The sequence below is a fragment of the Hippopotamus amphibius genome, chromosome 13 (genome assembly GCF_030028045.1).
Source record: "Hippopotamus amphibius kiboko isolate mHipAmp2 chromosome 13, mHipAmp2.hap2, whole genome shotgun sequence".
Classification (NCBI taxonomy): domain Eukaryota; kingdom Metazoa; phylum Chordata; class Mammalia; order Artiodactyla; family Hippopotamidae; genus Hippopotamus; species Hippopotamus amphibius.
The window spans coordinates 88386325-88409408 of NC_080198.1; the positions used below are offsets into that span (position 1 = coordinate 88386325).

Consider the following 23084-nt stretch of genomic DNA (forward strand, 5'->3'; position numbering starts at 1 on the left):
GTGCATGTATTTTTCTGGGAAATAATATCAGTAAATTAGGCAGCAGTCAAGAGGCCTGGCCCCTGTCCCAACTCTGCCACTAAGTGACTTTGAGAAAATCACTTCATCTCTGCAAACTGGGGTTCCTTATCTAGAAAAATGAAAGGTTTGAATTGTACTGATTTTGCTCTATAAAATTCTGTTCATTCATCCAACAGACACTTATTGAGTGCCTACCTTGTGTCAGGCACCATTTAGGCACTTGTTTTGTACACATCATGTATAAAGCAGATTAAAAATCCATGACCTTATTGAGTTCATAATATAGAGGGTAGAAACAGACAAGAAATTCTACATATACTAAGTAGGTAAACTATAGAATATTAGAATGAGATAAGTGATATGGGAAATAATATACTATGATTTGAACAAGGCAAAAAGTGATAGTCATCACTGTTAATGAGTGCTACCAAACTCACCAGAATTTGCACAGGCTTCTTCTTTTCAAAACTAAGTTTCCTCTCAATAAAGGTAGCACTGTTATCCTTCACAAAATTCAGATTTTGAATCTCTTCTAGTACTCGATTCTGAATTTCAGAGATGCTTGAAGCCAACAGTGGTACCTATAGGTAAAAATGATATAACATTGTTCCCAGACAAATATTTAAGCTTATTAGGCATTGAACTTAGTAGATCTGTGATGAACAGTGAGAAATTATACTATGTTCCACAGTGAAAAATTAGGGCAACATTAAATCTTCTAGATCAAAACCATCTAATTTGTTGACCCCATTAAAATGACAAGGATTTTTTTGTAAGTTCACAGCTAAATAAAAGGAAACAGAAGAGAAAAAATTACAATAGCAATAACATTTTTGGAAGAAAGACTCAGTAATTGATGACTGTATGCCCCTCCAATGTGGTGGTAGAGTAGAAAGGAGAAAAAAGCTAAAACAAGAAACATTGGTTAAGAGCCTGTGGTGGTTAAAACAAATAAGCAAATTCTTTGATATGTTTCCCATCAAGAGGTGCAGACTATATCTGCTTCCCTCAAAATTGGGTGGAACTTTATGATTGCCTCAATGAATAGAATGTTGAAATAAATAGAATAATGGAAGTGATGCTGTTTGACTTTAAGATCAGGCTAAAAAAGACCATGAAGTTTTTGCTGTTTTCTCTTGGGACACTCACTCTAGGGAGACTTTAGTTGCTATGGAAGAAGTCCAGTTGCACTGTGTCCACCATATCAAAAGACCATGTTGGAAGATCGAGTGGGGGACTGGTGTCTGTGGGGTTCCAGCGATTCCATTCCTTGGCTGTTTGAGTCGTCTGTCATTGTCCCACCACCAATCTTAGAGGCCTGAGAAAGTCTTTGTGACCACTTCCGCCCCAGCTATTATCTGACTGAGACACTGAGAATGATTCCCTGATCCCAGTGAGCCCCAGAACTATGAGAGACAATGATAATAAATGACTATTGGTTGTTTCCTACCACCACATTTGGTGTAATTTGTTTTGCAGATATAGACAGCTGGAACTGTTCTGAAGCAGTTGGCTCCCCAGATTCTTTCTCCATTTCAGTGAATCTTGGTGATTACCTCTTCCCTACCTTAGCAGAAGATGAAGTTTTCTTCTCTGCAAATGGTAAAATGGAGAGTCTCTAGACTGGGAACACTAGGCACACATAACAGTAGGGGACCCATGTTAGAAAGAGGGTAAATAAGTGAGTGGATATAGACTGGACCCAGAGGCCCTGCCAACCAGGCCTAGCAGTCAGTCATTACCCTCCAGGCAGAAAACTTGAAGGGACATCTCTGGAGATTCTGACCAGCCCAAGAGGAAAGACCTACTGATGCTATCTTCAGGAGTTCCCAAATGAAACTGCAGTCAGATTGCTCTACACAACAGTGGATGCTCACAGTTTTCAACTCCTATCTAGGTGCCCAATGCTGCCAATTAGTCCTCAACTCTTTATCAGTGGTGAATGATCAAGTATATCAGACATCTAAGGCATTACTGTAACAAGAAAGATCCTTATAAAAATAAAAGCAACCTATTTTCATGTTAAGAGAGCAAAAAGAATTTTCAAAAATTAAAATCATGGGAACAGAAATAAAAATAAATCAAAAGATGGGTTTGAAGATTAAGTAGGAAAATTTCTTAGGAAGGAGAGCAAAGCAATAAAGAGATAGAAAATAAGTGGGAAAAGATATAAGAGTAAAGGAACAACCCAGGAATTTCAGAAAGAGAGAAAAGAGAAAGGGAAGAGAAAAAAATAATCAATGAACTGTTCAAAGAAAGTTTCTACAGACTTGCTAGGTGGCACAGTGGTTGAGAATCTGCCTGCCAATGCAGGGTACATGGGTTTGATCCCTGCTCCAGGAATATCCCACTTGCCATGGAGCAACTAAGCCTGTGTTCCACAACTACTGAGCCTGCGCTTTACAGCCCATGAGCCACAACTGTTGAGCCCATGTGCTGCAACTACTGAAGCCCATGTGCCTAGAGCCCGTGCTCCACAACAAGAGAAGCCACGGCAAAGAGGAGCCCGTGCACGTCAATGAAGAGTAGTCCCCTCTTGCCCAACTAGACAAAGCCTGTGTGCAGGAATGAAGACCCAACACAGCCAATAAATAAATAAATAAATTTATAAGAAAAAAGAAAGTGGAAGACATAAATTTTCAGGTTGAAACAATCCCACCAAGTGTCCAACACACCGAGGTTTATCATCATTAAATTTAAGACTGATAAAGACAGTAAGAAAATTCCATAAGCTTTTAGAATGGGATAGTGTAGCAGAAGTACATACAAAGAATTAAGAACCAAAATGCATCCAGAGTTCTCAACAGAAACAGTGGAAGCTAGAAGACAATGGAACAATGGAATGCTTTTATATTCAGAAAGAACAACTTAGAATTTTACACCCAGCCAAACTATCAATTAAATGTGATGATGCTCCATCCATGTTGCTGCAAATGGAAATTATCATACTAAGTAAAATAAGTCAGACAAAGACAAATATATGATATAACTTATATGTGGAATCTAAAGAAAAATGATACAAATGAACCTATTTACAAAACAGAAACACTCACAGACTTAGAGAATGAATTTATGGTTACTAGGGGGAAGGATGGAGGGGAGGATAGATAAGGAGTTTGGGATTGACATGTACAAACTGCTATATTTAAAATAAAACACCTTTCCATGAAAAAAATTCTATTACTTTAAAAATACTGAATGAAAAAGAAATTTATATTAAAAAGTAAATTACTAAATGACTTAAAAATATAATAGTATAAAGACATTTTCTGATATTTGAGGTGTCAAAATATTAACCTCCCAATTTTCCTTTCTTAAGAACCTACTCAAAAATTTGCTCCTCCAAATAAAGGCAGAAAGCAAGCAAGAAAGTCAGCATGGGATAAGGAAATGTGAAATCCCACACAGAAAAGAGGTAAAGGGATTTCCCAGAACGATGATGAAGTGTAATCCCAGATTACAGTTAATTATGAGATTAAAAGGGTAACCAGTTCTATGAGAGATTTCTGCAAGAAGACACAATTAATAGAATCTGTCATACATCTGAATGTCTTAAGAAGTGATCTAGTCAAATTGGCAGATAAAGTTAGGCAAATGAAAATTAAGCTGATAAAAGACAAACACGATTATTAACTTTAAGAAAAATAAAAAAGCTATCCATGAAAGAAAAAGTAATCTTAGTGTCATATTGCTGAACTCGAACCAGCATTCACTTTGTATGCCGAATATCTTTTGTTTGCTTCTTGCAATTTATTCTTTCTCCATTTCCATCCTGCTGTGTGCTCTGGGAGGCTGATCAGTATAAAACATATCAACAGCTTCCTTGCACTCTGGTTTCTGGATGGGTTCTGGCAATGAAAAGCACCCACAGGAAATCAGAATGAGGGAGGAAAGAGAGATAAGGATATTTATTTCCCAATAAATTTCTTTAGTATTTATTGTTTTCTGTAGTATTGACTGATAGCCATAGATCCTGTCAGGTAACCCTTTCCACTTAGCTCTGTCTACACATTCTTATAGCCACTCCTTCCCCTTTTCCCTTTGAAGCCTGGATGTTTTAAGACTCCTTCTTTTATAAGCCCCAGGGCAGTGCACTTATTCCTTAAGGTGTCCACATGCCATACTCACATCTTTGTAAATAGTCCCTTTATTAAGTTTTTCTTCGTATGTTCTTTTGAGTGTGTTAAGTTTTTCCTACGGGGATCATGACTGATACACAAATCAAATAGTTTAAACACTGAATATGAAAGCAACCAAATTTATAATATAACTGTGTTAGAGGGGAACTAGAAAGAGTGTATGTGAATATATGTGTTCTGGGGCAGAGAGAGAAGAGACAGCTAAATTCCCATTTCTCACAGTGGAAGTTATCCTGCCTAAAATTAAATGATAACACAATCGTGTTAGTTTAAAACATGGTGATAAATACCAAAAGAATCATCTGAGGTAGCTGAAAACTAGTTACCCTCAAGGAAGAAGAAATGGGGAAAGGGAGCGAAGTACTATTGTTTTTCTTAACGAAACCTAAATAAATACTTGAATCTTTAAATTATGTGCATGTATGACTCTGATAATAATAAAATTAAACATAGAGCTTTGGATTCCTCAAAAAATTAAAATTAGAATTACCATCTGATCCAGCAATCCCATTTCTGGGTATACATCCTAAAGAGTCAAAAACAAGACCTCAAAGAGATATTTGCACACTGATGTTCATAGCAAAATTATTCACAATCGCCAAGAGGTGGAAGTAATCCAAATATCCATCAACAGATGAATGGCTAAAGAAAATGTGGTATCAACATGCAATGGAATATTTTACAACTCTAGAAAGGAAGGAAATCCTATCACATGCTACGATATGAATGAAGTTTGAGAACATTACGCCAGGTAAAATAAGCCAGTTAAGAAAAGACAAATACTGTATGATGCCACTTATATGAGGCATCTATATTAGCCAAATTCATAGAAACAGAAAGTAGAATAGTGGTTGCAGGGGCTGAAGGAGAGGTAAATAGAGAATTGTTGTTTAATGAGTCTAGATTGCAGATTTGCAAGATGAAAGTGTTCTGAAGAGCTATTGTACAACAGTGTGAATAAACTTGACTACTGAACACTATACTTAAGATAGTAAAGATAGCAAATTTTTTGTTTTTTTCCCACAATTTTAAAATTATATAACTCACAAAATTACATATGTGTTTACCCTTTGACCTAGAGATTTCACTAACAGAAATCTCTCCTAAAGATACATTTGCTCACATCTAAAATGACTCTGGGATTATTTGTCATAGAAAAAAATTGGAAATAGCCCATGTATCCATCAATAGGGACCGATTAATACACAAAAGAATACATATTGTATGATTTAATTTGTATGAAACCCAAACCAGGCCAAACAGTCTATGGTAATATAAATCAGAAGAGTGGTGACCTTCGGGGGAATATAATCTGGGAGTAATCATGAGTGACCCTTACAGGGAATGGCAAAAGTCTTATACCAGATCTGGGTGGTGGTAATTCAGATGTATATAGTGTGTGAGTCAAAAATTATCTGCACTCCAGTTATATTAAAACTTCTGTAAACTCTACAGCCAGAGTACCTTGTACATGCAAATATTCCTGAGATGTACACTTCAGATGGATGCACTTTACTGTATATAATCTTATAAGTTACACTTCAACTTTAAAAGTTTAAAAATAAGGGATTGATCAGAGAAATGCAAATCAAAAGCACATGAGCTATCACTTCATACCCACTAGGATAGCAATAATAAAAAAGACAGATGTGAGGAAATTGGAACCTCAATCATTACTGCTGAGAATGTAAAATAGTGCAGCCACTTTGGAAAACAGACTGGCAGTTCTTCAAAAGGTTAACATAGACCTAGGACCTGATCCAGCAATTCCACTCCCAGGTATATACTCAAGAGAAATGGAAACATACATCCACTAAGAACTTGAATGTTCATAGCAGCATTATTCATAATAGCCAAAAAGTGGAAATAACCCAAATACATATTCATACAATGTAATATTATTTGGCAATAAAAAGAATTGAGATCTGAAACATACTGCAACATGGATGGAACTTGAAAACATCATGCTAAGTAAAAGAAGACAGTCACAAAGAACCACGTGTTGTATAATTCTATTTACACCACGTGTCCAGGATACACATATCTGTAAAGACAGAAGGTAGATTGGTGGTTGTCTGGGACTGGGGAGGTTAGGGGGAAATGTAGAGTCACTGCTAACTGTACAGAGTTTCTTTTGGGGGTGATGACTGTTCTAAAAATTGATTGTGGTGATGATTGCACAATTCTTGTGAATGTACAAAAACCATTGAGTTGTATATTTTAAGTGGGTGGAGTGTATAGTGCATGAATTATATTTCAATAAAGTTGTTACCAAAAAAATAGGAGGCTGATCACACACTATTGTACAACTATGCAGTGGACCAATATAAAGCTGTAAAAGAAATGAGGACGCTCTCTATGTGCTGACATGGGTGTTAAAAGCAAGTTGCAGAACGGCACTATAGTTTGCTAGTTTGTGTAGGAAATGAAAACATATTTGCATTTTACTTTTAATGGCACAAAGATGCTCTAAGTAGATAAAAAATACACTAATATCAGTGGAGGTGCGAGCAGGAGATGGGGTGGTTCAGAGACAGAATGGGTATGAGACTGCTTACACATTTTTGTATAGTGCTTCCTCTTAAGCCAAGTAAATGTAGCACCTCTTCATTCAACTCAATTTAATTCAGAGGATAAGCCAAGAGTTAATTAAACATACAATAAAAAATAAAGTGGGGACAATTAATTTTCCCCCAAATGTTGTCCATTAAATATCTAACCAACTGAATGATCAGTATTACACTTGAAATGAAGGGCCAAGAACCAAGCTGATTTTTTTTAAAGTTGATGTTAGGTTGTAAATATCTTTCTTCCTCTTCAGAAAGTAATTATAAAGTCATACCCTAAAGGAAAGCTAAGACACATATACATACGTCTCTCTCTTTCTCTTTCTCTTTCACACACACACACACACACACACACACACACACACACACACACACACACACGGCTTTTCTTCCTTGGAGGAAAACAAAAGCAAAACAAAAACTGGTTTGACCGATATGCTGTTTCTGCCATTACACTGAGATGGCCTTATTTTTGGGTCCATGTCTCAGTCATGGTTAACATTTAAAAACAGAGAGTAGCATAGACATATTTACACTACTAACTGTAAAATAGATAGCCAGTGGGAAGTTGCTGTATAACAAAAGGAGATCAACTTGATGATGGGAGATGCCTTAGACGGCCAGGACAGGGAGGGTGGGAGGGAGTCGCGGGAGGGAGGGGATACGGAGATAGATGTATAAATACAGCTGATTCACTTTGGTGTACCTCAAAAACTGGTAGAAGAGTGTAAAGCAAATATATTCCAATAAAGAGCTTTAAAAAAAAAAAACAGTTGAATAGGAAGAGAATACAAAATACAAATTGATAAGCTTCAACATAGCATCAGGCAGGTGGAGCTACATTGGTTCCACCAAGGAGGGGAGCAAAGCTGAAAGATGTTTGGTGTTTGCAAAAGGAATCTCCATAAATGAACTCCAAGTGCGTAAGCCACAGCAAACGGGCGCTAGGAAGCTTGATTTTAGCTTCCCGTGGAGAAGAGGGATAAGGAGCAGAACACTCTCTGAGTGGCTTCAGTGAAAACAGAAGCCACACGCGCACACCGCTCAGGCACGCTCTGAGCAGGCTGCTTTGCATGGTGTGGTTTCTGATACATGCCGGAAGCCAAGGCAGCCAAGCGCTGGTGCTGTGCTTACCCGCACCCCCGTGGAATAGACCCTCTGGGCCGCGAGCATCAGGTCCCTGAGGAGGGTGATGAAACTGCACAGACAGTTCAGCAGAATCTTGCGCGCAGCCTGGTTGAACACCTGGAGCTCTTCCACAAGCTGGGCATTGAGGGCCTCGTATTCCCTTTTGGCCAAGTCTGACTCATCCGCCGCCGCCCGCTGCAGATAGCTGTTGTAGTCCAGCAGTTTGTTGTAGCGTTTTTGGATGAGCTTCTGGGGCCCTGGGAATAGGCACAGCAGGGCCGACAGGGGCGTCAGGATGAGTTTCTGGAAACGAGCTGCCTGCCAAAAGAGCAAAACAATCCTATCACAGAACGAGGAACACCCAGTACCGGGTCTGGCGTTACCAGTAGGCTTACTTCCTCCCTGCAGGAACACAAAGGAAGGCAGGAAAGTATCCAGACTAGCTGAAAGAGCATGGGATCATTTTTTTTTTTTTTTTTTGGCTAACTAAACCTGTTCAAGGACTTAAAACAGCAACTCTAGACTCTAACGTTGAACCTGAGGAGTGAACAGGAAGAAGAATGCAAAGTTGAAACCCACACACCCAAACTATGCTCCATCCTTCTCTCTACAGCCAGTGGGTTTGGCGGTGGGGTCATCTCCCTCAACGCTTTCCCCTTCCCCTTCTTTCTAATCCCAGAGCCAACTGGCGCTTCTCCAGAACATGGGGTAGGGGGTAATCTCCACCTTTGACTACCAAGACTCCATAAATTATTCACATATCATTCCCTTCCTTTGCTAGTAATAAAAGGAAGACAGTTGGTCTTAGGAGGGCCTGTATCCTAGTCCCCCCACATCTGCGCCAATTCCCTGGCTACCCTGGTGGCTAATTTTGGTATTGTATCCCCTATGCAGATATTACCCCCATATTACAGGTATTTTGTTCCAGTTATAGACATGAGAGTAATTGCTTCCTCTTTAAATGCCTGGAAGGATTAAGCTGATGCTGATTCTGTGTCCTAAATTGTTATATTTTTAGGGCTGAGTCATTGGAAATGAACATTGTATTAATGCCTAACTCCATGCCAGCACCTGAGCACCCTAGATTCAATTTCTTCTATTTCTCTTTCTTCCTCTATTCTGAAATGCACTAGTATCCTGTGTTTGCTGACTGCCCAGCTTTACCCTTCATCATATATGCTTGGGTGTCATGATTATGTTAAGGAGATTTGGAAGTCGTTTTATCTTTTGTACCCTGCAAGATGTTCTAGGAAATCAGCATCTAAGCAGCAGCTCATATTAATTTACTTAAATGACCTCTGGTGACTTTGTATGAACTCATGGGAAGTCTAGAAGAGGAGGGAAACCAGTCTCTTATTGGCACCAGTAATGGCCAACACAGATTAAATTTGATGTCTAGCTTATAAAATAATCAATATACACCTGCAGACTATTTAATGAGTCCTTCAACTAAGCAAAGAATCTGTTTACTGTTCTGGAATAAACTACTGTGTTTGTGACATAATTGAATTCTACAGATAATCTAATTACAATATTACAATATGATTACAGTATATATGTCCTATGACCCACAGATATGAACCAATTCATCTGTACATGGGAATTATGGTTGGAACAAATAAGAATCAGATTTTATTCTAATATTTTATTCTATACAAAATGTGTAGATAGGTATCTCTCATGGTTAGGTAAAAACTATTGCTCTGCTTTTAGATAGATTCGAGCTCTTAATATTTGATTTTTAAAAAAGAGTTCAATATACTTTATCAAAAAAGGTGCTTTTATATTGAGCTTTCTGATAATTATTTTAATTTAGCCTAATTTGTCATCCTGTGGTTTTATGCAAGGGAAAGACACCTTCTCTCTTTGTTCTGTCAAGTTCTGGATGCTTGATGGTGGAGAAGCTAAATTACATGTGTCCAATAAATATTTATCACCTTAATTAATGATTCGGAATTAAGCTAGAGAGCAAACTCTTAAGGACTTTCCTAAAATGTGCTCACTGTAATTAAGCCCAGAAAACATATAAAGAACTAGGCACACTTTTTCCATTTAACATGTTATAAAAACTCTCTCCCCCCACCCCCATCTCTCTCTCTTGCCCTTCTTCCTTCTCATCCATCTAAGCTACCATGTTAGTGCAGATGTAATTGTGACTTTTCATTCCCCAGTGCCAGGAAAGCTAAATGCTTCTGGGTATTTTTCTATTGGAATGGGCACTGTATCACTTCCTAGAATTCAGAAATATGACATGGGGGACATTACTGGGATTTAGAGCCTGGTAGGAAAGCTAAACATCCTCTAACACAAGGGTCACTCAATGAAGATTTGTCTGACCCCAAATGCCAATAATACCAATTAAAAAAATGCTACTTGCGAGGATCTTCGAGATGACAGAGTCTATTATATCTTTTATGTAATATTTGAAATACTACTATGAAATAATAATACCTATGGAACACAAGATAGTAAGTTGAAATTAGCATTACTCGGACTAATTTGCCACCCAAATACTTTCTGGGCTCAAGCATGTTTTTAGTTCCCAATCTATGTTTTATGATTCTGTATATTTTACAGAACTCTCAGAAAACAAATTATATAATATATAATTATATGTATATGACTCAAATAAAAGCCCTTTCTGAATACTTTCCATTGTATAGTATGTTAATAAAAGTAACATCTTCAGAGAGTATCTTCACTCCTCCTGTAAAAACTCTAGGCACTTTCAGAGATTCCTCTAAAAAAAAATCACAGCTTTCTAACTTAATAAATCCCTGATATACCATATGCAGACTTTAAATATTGATTTTAAAAGCTGCACAGACACAGACTATCCTAGAAGCACAGTCTGGAGCCCTCTTAAATTTTGATTATAGTAAAAGCCTTGCTAATCCACTTCAAAATATTTAGTGATAAAAAAATCTCCTGTTTAAATCTACTAATTTTAACATTAGTATTTGCTTTAGCGCATGTTTTATTTTTAATTCCAAAAGAGTAAATGCAAAGCAGCTTTTCTCTTAACCCTACGATTTCATTTGCATTCATCTGCGAGTATAAATAACTTACAAAGTCATCAGAGGGATTCTGGGTGTTACTTGGAGCCTCTGAATCGCCCCTCTCCTCCTCATCTTTGTTATGTGAAATCTCCTGGAGTTCCATTACACTCTGCAGAGCTAAAGGCATGGCATCCTGAAACCGAAGAACAAAGTTACCAAATGGGCAAAGTTCTCAACTCAGTACAATTAAATGTATCCCAAACGTGCACTTCATCAACATAAATAACTGTTACCACCCAGAGAAAAAGAAAAAAAGGAAGGAAAAAATTTTGTGAACTCTTGGTACAATCAGGTTATTTGTAACAATCTATGACTTTTCCCCCCATATCATTTTCTCATATTGCTCCTTAGGTATGACACCTTCTTTTATTAAGTGGAATCCATCTTAAATTCCCTCGATGGCCATTCTTCATCATTCAATTCTTATAAATCTCTTATTTTAAAAATCACTCCTCTTTGATTTACGTGTTCAGTTTTGCTTAGTGAATTTAATCTTCTCTTTAACAGAAGATACTCATGCTTTTTTTTGAATCAGTTAGTGGAAATAGAAGACTTTTCTGTAGATGTTCCCAAGAGGCGCTGACTCCTTGAAAAGTATATCAAGGACAGGGTTCCCACTGCCCTCTGGATGTTGTAACTATGTTTTGGTTTTCCTTTCACAGCAGGCAGGGCTTTAGGAAGAGATTAGCAAACCTGACTGCAAAATCAGGCTTGGCATCAGTTAATAAATAAGAAAAGAACGTGGCTTGTGGGTTATGTAACATAGAACCTTGTCTCCAAATCATTATGCCTGTCAACTTAATCTTCTGTTGGTGAGATAGCCTATCAAAGAATGCAAACATCTCCCAAAACAGATACCGAGAGAAAACCCAGAAAATAGAAAGGAACCATTTAACTGACCTACATGTAATTCTGCTAACTTTCTGTGTCTCATAGTCATGACCGCTGTCAGGATGTTGTTAAGGACACTATGTCCCCTTTATGCTATCCATCAGAAGAAACTCCTGACTGGTCTTTCTACTGAATATAATTGCAGTGTACTCCAATTTGTTTGTCCAAGTGATTCTCAACAAGGGCAGGGAAACCTCCTAGGGGATTGGAAATTTGTGGGGATGTTTCTGTCTTCTGCTGTGATTGTGCGGGGATATTTGCATATTGTAGTTCATAATATTTTGTTAGAATATATTTTCCTTGATATGGATTTTCTTTTATGTACACCTACCTACCGAAGGTTAAATGATCTATGAACTTCATTCAGAAAGGGGACATTACAAAGGGGACATTACAAAGCACCAGTTATGAAATAAATAGAGGTGATTTTGTTTACCAATTCCTTTATTTATATTTTATTTACTTATTTGGTTTTGTCGGGCTTCATTGCAGCAGGTGGGCTCCTTAGTTGCGGCTCACCAGCTCCTTAGTTGTGGCATGCAAGCTCTTAGTTGTGGCATGCATGTGGGATCTAGTTCCCTGACCAGGGGTCGAACCCCAGCCCCCTGCACTGGGAGCTCAGGGTTTTACCCATTGCGCCACCAGGGAAGTCCCTAGAGGTATCTGGTTTATTTTAGAACTCTGTAATCATGTATCCCTTTTTGGGTTGGCTGCTAGGTAGCCTATAGCTAAATTTGAAATGCACATGTGGGGTTTTGTGGGTTTTATGGCCTTTATATTATGCACTCTCTACTTTTTAACTCCTATAATTTTATTTTATGCCTCCTTTTTATTTTCTTTTTTCTTTCAGTCCTACTCTTAAATTTGCAGATATGTGTTTTAGGTACTGGAAAGAGATATGTTAGTTTAATCAAACAAATAACGTTTCTGCCTTGTCTGCCACTTTGCATTAATTAACTCACCTCTGTTGTAAAGAAAGCTTGTGGATGGTCCAGCCCCACGTGGCAATCACATGAATAAATGTCCCACCATGTTGCAATTGGGATTGGGGGAAGGATGGAAGAGGTAAGGAAACAAAGAGCAAAACCCAAGTCTTGGGTTCTTTCACAGCAGCTTGCAGCCCCCCAGATTTGGTACAATAAGTGTCATCATATAAATGAATGAACAGTCACATTGACTCTTCATAATAAGCAGAGACATCAAGACCTTTTTGTGGAAACATTGAAAACCGTTGTGCCTCACCCACCTGTACGTGTTGAAGACAGAATGAAATATTCTTCACACAGTGCCTTACAGTCTTTTCTAGAGATCTAAATAGCTTTTCTTCTCTATTAAAGGTATTGTCTTTCACCTAAAATAGAGATGAAATGATTTATTTTTATAACTCAAAGGAATCCGGCATTTTAAAAAATATCACACATCGTCTTGGTGCAGCACATTACAAAAAACTCCTTGTTGAGATGAAGACTTTTCATGCTATGCTGACCATCTTAACACAGAACTTTCTGTGTCCAGCACATGACACAACTGATGTCCAACTAGTGTAACAAAGCCATGTGGTGCTGCTTAATTTGCTGTTTAGTTTTCACATCGCTTCACTTATGTTATGGTAGCTTGGGATGTAAAACTTTTCTCTGCAGTTTGTTGTCGCATGTATTATGTGTGTACTCAAATTACATTGCATTTGTGGGCCTATAAAATAATTAATAAAATGAAAATGGAAAAGGAAATTATAATAAAAATTTGATCTATTGATCAGAATTTACTGTTTTGCCGATATGACTCATCCCAATTTATTTCACAGTGGTTATTTAGAAAATATTCTTAGGGTCTTGGCTAAAGAAATATGATAATTCTTTATCAACTCAAAATTGAAAGATGATGAATAATCTTAAAAACAGTTCTGTTAGGAAAGCTCTGCAGAAAGTGATCACATGTGTTCAGTTATTTTTTTTGTTACCCTACACGTATACCTGTTAGCATTCAGAAAAATATGCGTTTCATATATTCGTGGTAATTTCTAGGAAGATACATAATTCTTCAATGGTGGAAGTATTTCTTGGCATTCAAAATGGCTACAAAAGGAGATCAGAACCAGCTCTGTGTGAACACACACCTGTTTTATGGAATGTGGTGTGTATTCTTCAGTTTGCTACTGGCTAAGAACCGTAGATGTTCTTGGGTCCTACGGTTGTTAATTTAAGGTGGTTGAGCTTAGAACTGAATGCATCGAAAATAGTGACGTTTTATTTTTGTAATTTTAATCTCCTTAATGGTGTTTCTCTAGAAAGCTTTTCATTAATTAGGCAGCATAGTACTTTGTAATTTACACAGAATTCATCACCCTCTGCTCTCACCCAAATTGAGGCATGTAACGATACGCTGGAGCAGATTTTTTTAAATGCAGCTTTCAAGGATTAATTATTTTATTTTGTATATCTTGGCTGGGACCCAGATGATGCTAAAGTAAGAGGTTCAACGATCACATTATGAGAAATATTGCGCAGCTCTACTTCTTTATTGCCAAGCCTTCTCCTGTTGCTTTATTTTGTTGGAATACGCTGCTGTCCCTTTTCTGCCCTGCAAAACCCTGTTTATTTTTTTAAGGCCTTGCTCAGCTGTCACCCCTTCTACAAATTCTCCCTCTAATTCCTATTCTTTCCAGTCGAGAAAATTAATTGTGCCCTCCTGTGTGCTCTCACCAGTTAATGATTTAAACAATTCCCTCCACTGATAGATCGCAAGCATTGGAGACGAAGGATTTTTTCTTAATAATAATAACCACTAACATTTCTTAAACACTAACTGCGTTCCAGACACTTGTGCTAAAATCTGTCTTCCATTTTCTCATTTTAATTCTTGCACAACCGTATGGGGTAGATGCTACAATAAATCCTGTTTTGGAGATAAAGAAATAGAAGTTCCAGGATGTGTGGCAGAGATTGTGAGCATTCCTGCTACTGACCTTCTGCCAGTAGTACTTGTACCTGTTCTTTAAGATAGGCACACGACTCCCTTGCAGCTGGCTCTGCCCTTGCAACCGGGTTTGGGCAAATAGGATGTGAGTGAAAGTGATATGTTTCATTTCTGAATCTTGGCCTTACAACATTGTCTTTGGGACTTCGAATGAAGACATGGCAGTGACCCAGCTTCAATGAGGCAGATGACGACAATATTTTAAAATATGTTTAGGGAACAGCACAGTGCAAAACTGGGGAGAACTGGGTTCCTGAAGGATCTTGATAGCACAGCCCATCTGGACTATTACAAAAGAGAAATAAATGACTGTGTGACGTAAGCTACTATGTTTTGGAATCTCTTTGTGACAGAAGCAAGGCCTTTATCCTAACTAATACAAGAAGTTAAAGAAACTTACCCATGTTAGTAGTTAGGACCAGGATTCCAACCCAAACTGTCTGAATTTAGAACCTCTCTGCATTTGCAATCAAGTACATAAGAGTTCAATACATGTGTGATGAATGGAATAGAATCTTCCTCTCGGGTAATAGTTTTATACCCTAACTCCACCAAATATTTCACTTGAGCTGCTGACAAGTGCAAAATTGACTGATTTGAGATTTATCTTTTCTACAGTCTAGCCTATGCAGCTGATTTTCTGATTAACAGTGAAATGCTTCATTGCTGACAGGACATCCTCTCAAAAGATTACCGGGAAAAAAAAATCTAATTAATATCCCTTCAGGCTACTTTAACTGCAATTCACTTTTAGTTCACAATTGAAAAACATCAGAAGCTGATGATAAATACATTAAAAGCTGTAACGGCTTCTACAAGGGTCTGCCCAGAATTAAGACCTGCCTACTGTTCCTCAATAGAATTGTCCTGAGTCAGAAGAAACATCCCAGAGAATGGGGGAGAATTGTTTACACTACATTTACACATGCTCATGGAGGCTGCAGTCTCTTCTTCAAATGAATTCCCAGTTCAATTTTCTTACTGTCATCTTTAGTTGAAGCCTCTGGATTTTCCTTTTCCTGATCTATGACCACACACCATAAATGTCCCAAGCTTCCCACATTATAGTTCTACATTGAGAAGAGGGGCCTGGAGTTTCCTCCTCTATGCAATGGACACAGTGAGCCCTAGAAGAATAACAAGTAAGTACAAGAATGATACAAGCCATGTGTTCTAAGGATATCCATATTGGGTATGGCCTGGTAGAGACGGTACAGCCACAGGAGGGAAAGAGAATGAAGCTTGAAAGAAGTTTCTTACACTCACAGGTCCTAGAGAGGGGGTCACTGCATGTCATGCAGGGCCACAGGGGAATCACTAAGTTTTGGTCATTTGGCAGAAAGGAGCAAGGGAAAAGTCAAGGCCAGAGCCTATATTGGAGATTCCATGGGAAATCCCATAAAAACAGCTGGGGCAGGGTAAGATGTTTAGGACTAGCCAGTTTGAAAAATTCCAGCAGGCTTTGGTCTACGGAGGCAGTCTCTGATACCTGGCCTTGGGGTGATGCAGGGCAGAGGAATATTGGCTTCACGTGTGAGAGTTAGCTAAGAGGTGTTTGGGGCTACAGACCCAGGATTGGTCCATTTGCAAATGAAATAAGTGATTCCAGCTGAGTCCTTTGCCCTCTGTAAGAATGGGCTAGCCCTACAAGTGGTGTCTTTCTTTGGCCAGCAATTTTTTTAAGATGTCAAAACATCATAAAATACAGAAAGTAGAAGATATGATTAATGTATCATGCATAAAGAAGTTTTTATCCACGTGGGAAGTAAGAAGTCTGCATGTTAAAAGGTAAATAACAATATTTTATATACAATAGAAAATGACGTTGATAATATTGAATGCTTACGCACTGTTAGGAACTTTATTTGCATCCTCTTATTGAATCCGCACAAGCACTTCATGTGTTAGGTCCTACTCTAATCCCCAATTTATGGATGGTTACATTGAATTTTAGGTGCCCGAAGACAAATATTTGTTAAGTGGCAGAAGGGAGGCTCAAACCCAGATCTGAATGACCTCAGAAACTTTACTCTTAATTTCTGTGCTGACTCATGCAAATATGAACAGTGCTAAGACTGAGCTACATTGAGTAAGTGTGTTAGGCATTCAGAGGAGGAAGAGGCCACGTCTAGCTTCGTGGTCTGAAAGCTGCAAAGACTTAATGAGAAGAAAAAGGACCACAGCAGTCAAAGGGCAAGGTAGATAGGAAGAGCCATCTAAAACCAGAGCTGAACCAGTTGCCGCTAGTTCAAACTAAAAACCTTTGCTAGAGATGCTAACATAATAAAAGATAAAATCAGGCCCATGGGGTGGGGTGGGGAGGATAAGTACCATACAGTCTCTTAAGAACTGTTCTGCCTACTTTTGGTTAGAAGCCCACTGCATTACCTCCTCTGCCTCACGACCCTTCTATCTTGTGATTCTCCAAGTGTGTTCCGTGGATCACTTACTTCCAGATCAATTAGCTTAAAAATACCCGTAGTCTTTGTAAAAATACAGACGTCTAACTTGCACCTTTGAACCAGGTAGAATCCTGGAATCTGTTTTTTAGGAAGCTCCTCAGGTAATTCTTACACACGTTACAGTTGGAGAGCCTTTGCTAATCCACTCACTGTTTATTAGGGGTGAGATGAAAGTGGTTCAAGATAGGCTAAACAGCTACTCAGTAATATAATGTGCAGCTGGTGGGTAGGGGAAGAGGAAAGTGATAAGAGTTAGGAAAAATCACACTAAGAGATGCACCAAAGCACTCTTTCTACAGGTGAAATAAATATAAGATGAACATCAAGGGAACTAAAGGAAATGAGGTTTTTTAAAAAGTAGAAATAAGACAAGGATAAAAGGAGGGCATTGCCTTGGGTGAGATTATGTGCTAATTGATAGTGTTAGGACTCTGGGGCAACCTATCCTTATGTCCTTCTGTCTCCTTTGTCCTCTTCCTGAATGGAAGCACCACAGCTAAGATAGTGTCAAAACCACCCCCACTCAATAGCTCCCAGGAGGGAGGAGGGGAGAGAGAGAGAGAGAGAGAGAGAGAGAGAGAGAGGAAGGAACAGTATCAGGCAATTGCCTCAGTTCTCAGTGTGTTCTAGAAACAGGTCTGATAACGATAAAACAAAACCTCAGAAAAATATCAGCATTCACATTCCCCAGGAAAATGTATGTGGCCCAGGAAGAAAAATTACCTGTGATTCTCCTCTGGTCAGAATCTTTAGATGATTTGTCACTCTTTTTGATTTCTTGCTAATTGAATGAATATTTAGTTTAGACAGTTTATCTTTCAGTGATTCATCCTCATCGTTCTTCTTGTATTTTAGAACTGAAACGGAAGAGTGAAATAACATATCTGAACACATGAGGCACAGAACGTGTGTTCCATCCAAAGTATTCAAGATTCATATTTATATTTAAGATCACATTCTGTCTGATTTTCAGCCCTCTGGTGCGGATGCAGGATCCTCCAGCCTCTCCGTCCAGTCACAGCTCCAGCCGCCCACCTCCACTGACCTCCAGAAACTATCCTAGGACTTGAGTTCCTCAAAGCCCAAGGTTCATTTACCTCCCATATTAAAGAAATTCCTAATATTGGAAAAAGCTCTTTCTCTCTTTTCAGACAATACATTTGTTAGGTCTCTAGAATGAAGCATTAAGACCTAACTAATGGAAAGAGAACTGCAGCCAACATGAGAAGGACCTCAGATCCATCCTAGAGGGGTCTCCACTAGCTGGGAGATTTGGGGTAAGTTGAGTGGCTTCTCTGAGGTATACTTTTTTGTCTTTAAAAGTATTTCCACCTCTCGTGTTGTTCAAAATGTTCAATATCCCTAACATTCTGTTTTGGTAAGAGTGTGGAGAGAGGGGTGTTCTTATTCGCTGCTGATGTGGATTAAACCAGTACAGGTTTTATAGAGAACAATTTGGCAGAATCTTATAAAAATAAAAATATTTATGGTCTATGACCAGGAAGTCCATGTAGAGCAATCTGCTTTCCATAATGAAGCATACTGTTTTGTTTGCTATAGCGTTTTTTTCCTCTAAGAGCTGAATGTTGGAGACAATCTGAAAGTTTACTCATAGAGATATGGTTTAATAAATTATGATACACTCAGGAATCGGATACTATGGAACTATGAAAAAGGCTATATTAACTAGAAGAATATTCATGACATACAATTAAGTTTTTCAAAAAGCCCCAGCAGGGACTTCCCTGGTAGCACAGTGGTTGGGAGTCTGCCTGTCAGCTCAGGGGACATGGGTTCGAGCCCTGGGCTGGAAAGATCCCACATGCTGCAGAGCAACTAAGCCCATGAGCCACAACTACTGAGCCTGCGCTCTAGAGCCTGTGAGCCACAACAGTTGAGCCCACGTGCCACAACTACTGAAGCCAGCCTGCCTAGAGCCTGCGCTCTGCAACAAAAGAAGTCTGTGCACCACGACAAAGAGTAGCCCCCACTTCCTGCACCTAGAGAAAGCCTACACACGGCAATGAAGACCCAACGCAGCCAATAAATAGATAAATTAATTAACTTTTAAAAAAGCCCCAGCAAACTTGTAATACTTTTTGAAGAAGGAAAGAAGGAGAAAGAAGAAAAAAAATAGAAAAAAGATAGAAATTCTGAAGAGAATGTTAGCTATACAAACTGGAATCATGAGAGTAGAAAAATTTTCCTCTTTGAAATGTGAAGTTTAAACAAATAGAAAAGTTGAAATAATATAACAGCTATTGTCCATCTCCTAGCTTTGTCAAATCTTGTTTCCAATGTTTTTATTAAAAAAAAAAATCATGTAACCATTGAAGCTTCTCTGATCCCCATCTTTGATCCCTAAAGGGAATTGTGAGCCTAAATTATGGAGTTTTTTATATCTGCTTCTATTTTCATGCCTTGACTTTGTAGGTATGTAGTCATACAGTACATAGTATTATTTTGAATACTTTCAATCTTTATAAAAATGGCATTATATTGCATTCATTTCTCTGTCACTTGCTAACTTTTTTTTTAAAAAACTCAACATTGCATTTTTGAGATTTATCTAATTGATGCATGTACTTTAATTAATTTTATGTTTTCATGGTATCATAGTGTATAGTAGAGTTTATCCACTAACTGGATTAATATGGAAGCCACTGTCCATTTTCTTTGTTTGCTTGCTTGTTTGTTTCTCTCTTTCTTTCTCTCTTCCTTCCTTCCTTCCCTCCTTGCTTCCTTCCTTTTTTCCTTTTGCTGTTCTGAACAATGCTACTTCTTAGTATACCTCTCCACAAGCATATGAGCCAGTTTCTCAAATATCTAGAAACTGATTTTATGCTTCTTGAGTGTGTGCTTCTTCATCTTAATAGGTATTGTCAAATTGTTCTCCAAAGTGGTGATTGCAACTTACATTCTGACCTGCAAACTGAGATTCAGCACTTAACAATAACCGCTAAAAATTTTATTGCCAGTCTGATAGGCTGGGAACACTGTGTCACTGTGATTTTAATGTGCATTTCCCTGATTATTAGTGCATCCTAGCACTTAAAAACCTACTGGTCTTCCTGTGAATTGCTTATTTTTGTTATTAACCTTTTTAATATGAGAATGTTTTTACTGATTTAATATCAATAGTTATATATTCTAGGCAGTAATCCTTTGTCTATGGGCTATCTTTTCATTTTGTCTATGGTGTCTTTCACTCTACAATTTTCATTTCTCTTTATGGTTACAATTTATTAATACAAATACATACAATTTTTAAAATAAAAAATGGGAAAATAAAAACAATAAAAATAAAAGAAGTGGTTGGACCAGTTAGCTCCATAGTCCTACCATTGCTTTAATTGTTGAATTGAGATTTAATGTTAGAAGTACAAAGCCAATCAAGAACTTATGTGGTACATGTATACAATGGAATATTACTCAGCTGTAAAAAGGAACGAAATTGGGACATTTGTAGAGACATGGATGGACCTAGAGACTGTCATACAGAGTGAAGTGGGTCAGAACAAGAAAAACAAATATTGTGTATTAACATATATATGTGGAATATAGAAAAATGGTACAAACCAACCGGTTTTCAAGGCAGAAATAGAGACACAGATGTAGAGAACAAACATATGGATACCAAGTGCGGAAAGGGGGAGGGGGGTTGGAGGGGAATGAATTGGGAGATTGGGATTGCCATATATACATTACTAGTAAGAAAAAAGTATCAAATTGTACACTTTAAATATATGCAGTTTATTGCATGTCAACTGTATCTCAATAAAAGTTCTTAAAAAAAGAGAACTTATGGACACAAATCACACTGAGAGAGGACCCATGGTCCACCCCAATGCACTACTACATCTGAGATAATAGGAACCATCTAATTGTGCCTCCTGTTTTGAAATCTACATTCTGCTTTAGAAGTGAATATTAACAAGTAGTTAATAATTTGTTAATGTGAGAAAGAAATATACTTGCTCCCTTTAGTAGAGCAATTAATTGCCAAAAAAATACCCATTCTTTGTGTTCCAGAACCAAATAAGCCTGATGTGTTAGCTGGGCCATCTCACCTGTACCTGCCCTTCTCACCACTCCTCTTCAGCTCTAGCTTTTCACTGCCCCCAGCTACCTAGCAACACCACACTTCCTTCTTACCACACGTAACACCAAAAATATCATATGCTATGGGTGTCTTCAGCCCACAATATGTTATTAGGCATGCAGTGGTCAAAAGAGGTTGAGTATAGGACTGTTTGATAAGAAGTTGTCAATCTTTGTGCCTCGTGTCTTCTCCTGAACCTAGCAGGCAAGGCAAAACCATCCTCTCCTCCCTAGCCTCTAACTCTAGATATCAAACGCTCATTATCACTGCAACTGTTGTAACTAGTGACACATTCTGATTCTCTGGAACATAAACAGAATACTCCAACTCTGGAAAACCCCCAGTCCATCACATCTCCTCTTACCTAGATCTTTCCGTCTTTTAAGTTCATTAATGTTTACGTTAATGTCTTTCACGGCAGCAAAGGCAACCTCCAGTGCCTTGAAGTCTGGGTGAGAGGTGGGGGTGGAATTCCGGAGTTCACACAGTAATAGGGGGTACTTCATCACTCGCTGAATTGGTTTGATCATCAAAGAGCCCATGTCTAGTAAGTTCGGTTTGCCTCTGCAATAGAGATAAATAATATCAGTTTCACAAACATGTGTGTTATTATCTTCTTTTTATTTTTGTGATTTTTTAAAAAAGTGATTAATGCTGAAACTGTTTTTCACCCTTTTCCCCTTCAATTTGGCTGTGTTCAATTTCTAAATGAAAGCAAGGCAATGGATGACAGAAAGAAGCAAGGCTGAAAGATCCTACTATTAAACCAAATTTAAAAGAGAACAAGTATATTTGTCCACCTGAAAAAAGCATGATTTCCAACCATGTTCCATTTACAGTTTTTTTTTTTAAATAACAGGCTTTATAATAATAGTGGGAAAGGATTTTAGACTGCATTTTCCCATGACAACGAAGAAAAATGCATTTTCCTGATGGTATTTTTGTGACTATTGAGGAGAATAAGCTCATCGTTTAAAAACCTAAACAGATAATTTGTCCTCTTTCTTCTGCCAAATTAAGAAGTTGAATTTGTAATGTTTCAGAGGTTCTACCACAGTCCCCCAAAGAGATGTGTAATAAATGCAACAGTTCTCTAGATATTAGTAATACCATCACTATCACTAATCATTGCTATTACACAATGACTTTCCATGTGGAACACCTCTTAGCCCACAGGTCTTCAAGTGGCTACACAAAAGTGAGCACTCACCCCTGACTCTTCCTTTCAGAGCTTCTGAGACGAGACTAGAGCCATTCCAACTGGCCAAGCAGTTCACAAGAAATGAAAAAGCTACAAGCTTGGTTATGCTATTGTCCAACACACTGTATTCTTTTTTTTTTTTTTCAGCCAGAAAGCAGTGGTTTCTAAAAGCCTCTCTATGCAAAGAGACAAATAAACAGACACTGTAAGAGAGAACATGGATGAAAATTGTGTTTTGAGTCCCTTCTGATGGACAGATACACTCATTGGTTTTCCTTGAGGTTTTTATTTAGAAGATAGAGAATACAGACACTGTTTTCAAATCCTGATGGGTGGATTTTTCATTCTTCAATTACTATTTTTCAAGTGCTATATGGGTGGACAACAGATCACATAATTGAAATGGTGAAATGGATCTAAAAAACATTGACCAAAATTAGAAAAATTTCAACAATAGAAAAGATCTGAAGGTACCCTAGAGACCATCTATTTGAACTCTTCATTTGATAAATAAGAAACTAAGGAAGCTTGATTATCA

General features: G+C 38.0%; 1 protein-coding gene across 1 annotated transcript in view; it reads right to left on the reverse strand.

The window, feature by feature from the left end:
• Nucleotides 1-23084, reverse strand: part of ARHGEF38 (Rho guanine nucleotide exchange factor 38) — a 129929-nt gene that overhangs the window by 9482 nt on the left and 97363 nt on the right. The window contains exons 6-11 of the mRNA XM_057706876.1: nucleotides 21710-21909; nucleotides 17967-18100; nucleotides 13052-13156; nucleotides 10925-11047; nucleotides 7862-8173; nucleotides 459-602 (exon numbers count right to left, since the gene is read on the reverse strand). Of these exons, the coding sequence (XP_057562859.1) occupies nucleotides 459-602; nucleotides 7862-8173; nucleotides 10925-11047; nucleotides 13052-13156; nucleotides 17967-18100; nucleotides 21710-21909 (1018 nt within the window). The remainder of the gene's footprint in view (nucleotides 1-458; nucleotides 603-7861; nucleotides 8174-10924; nucleotides 11048-13051; nucleotides 13157-17966; nucleotides 18101-21709; nucleotides 21910-23084) is intronic.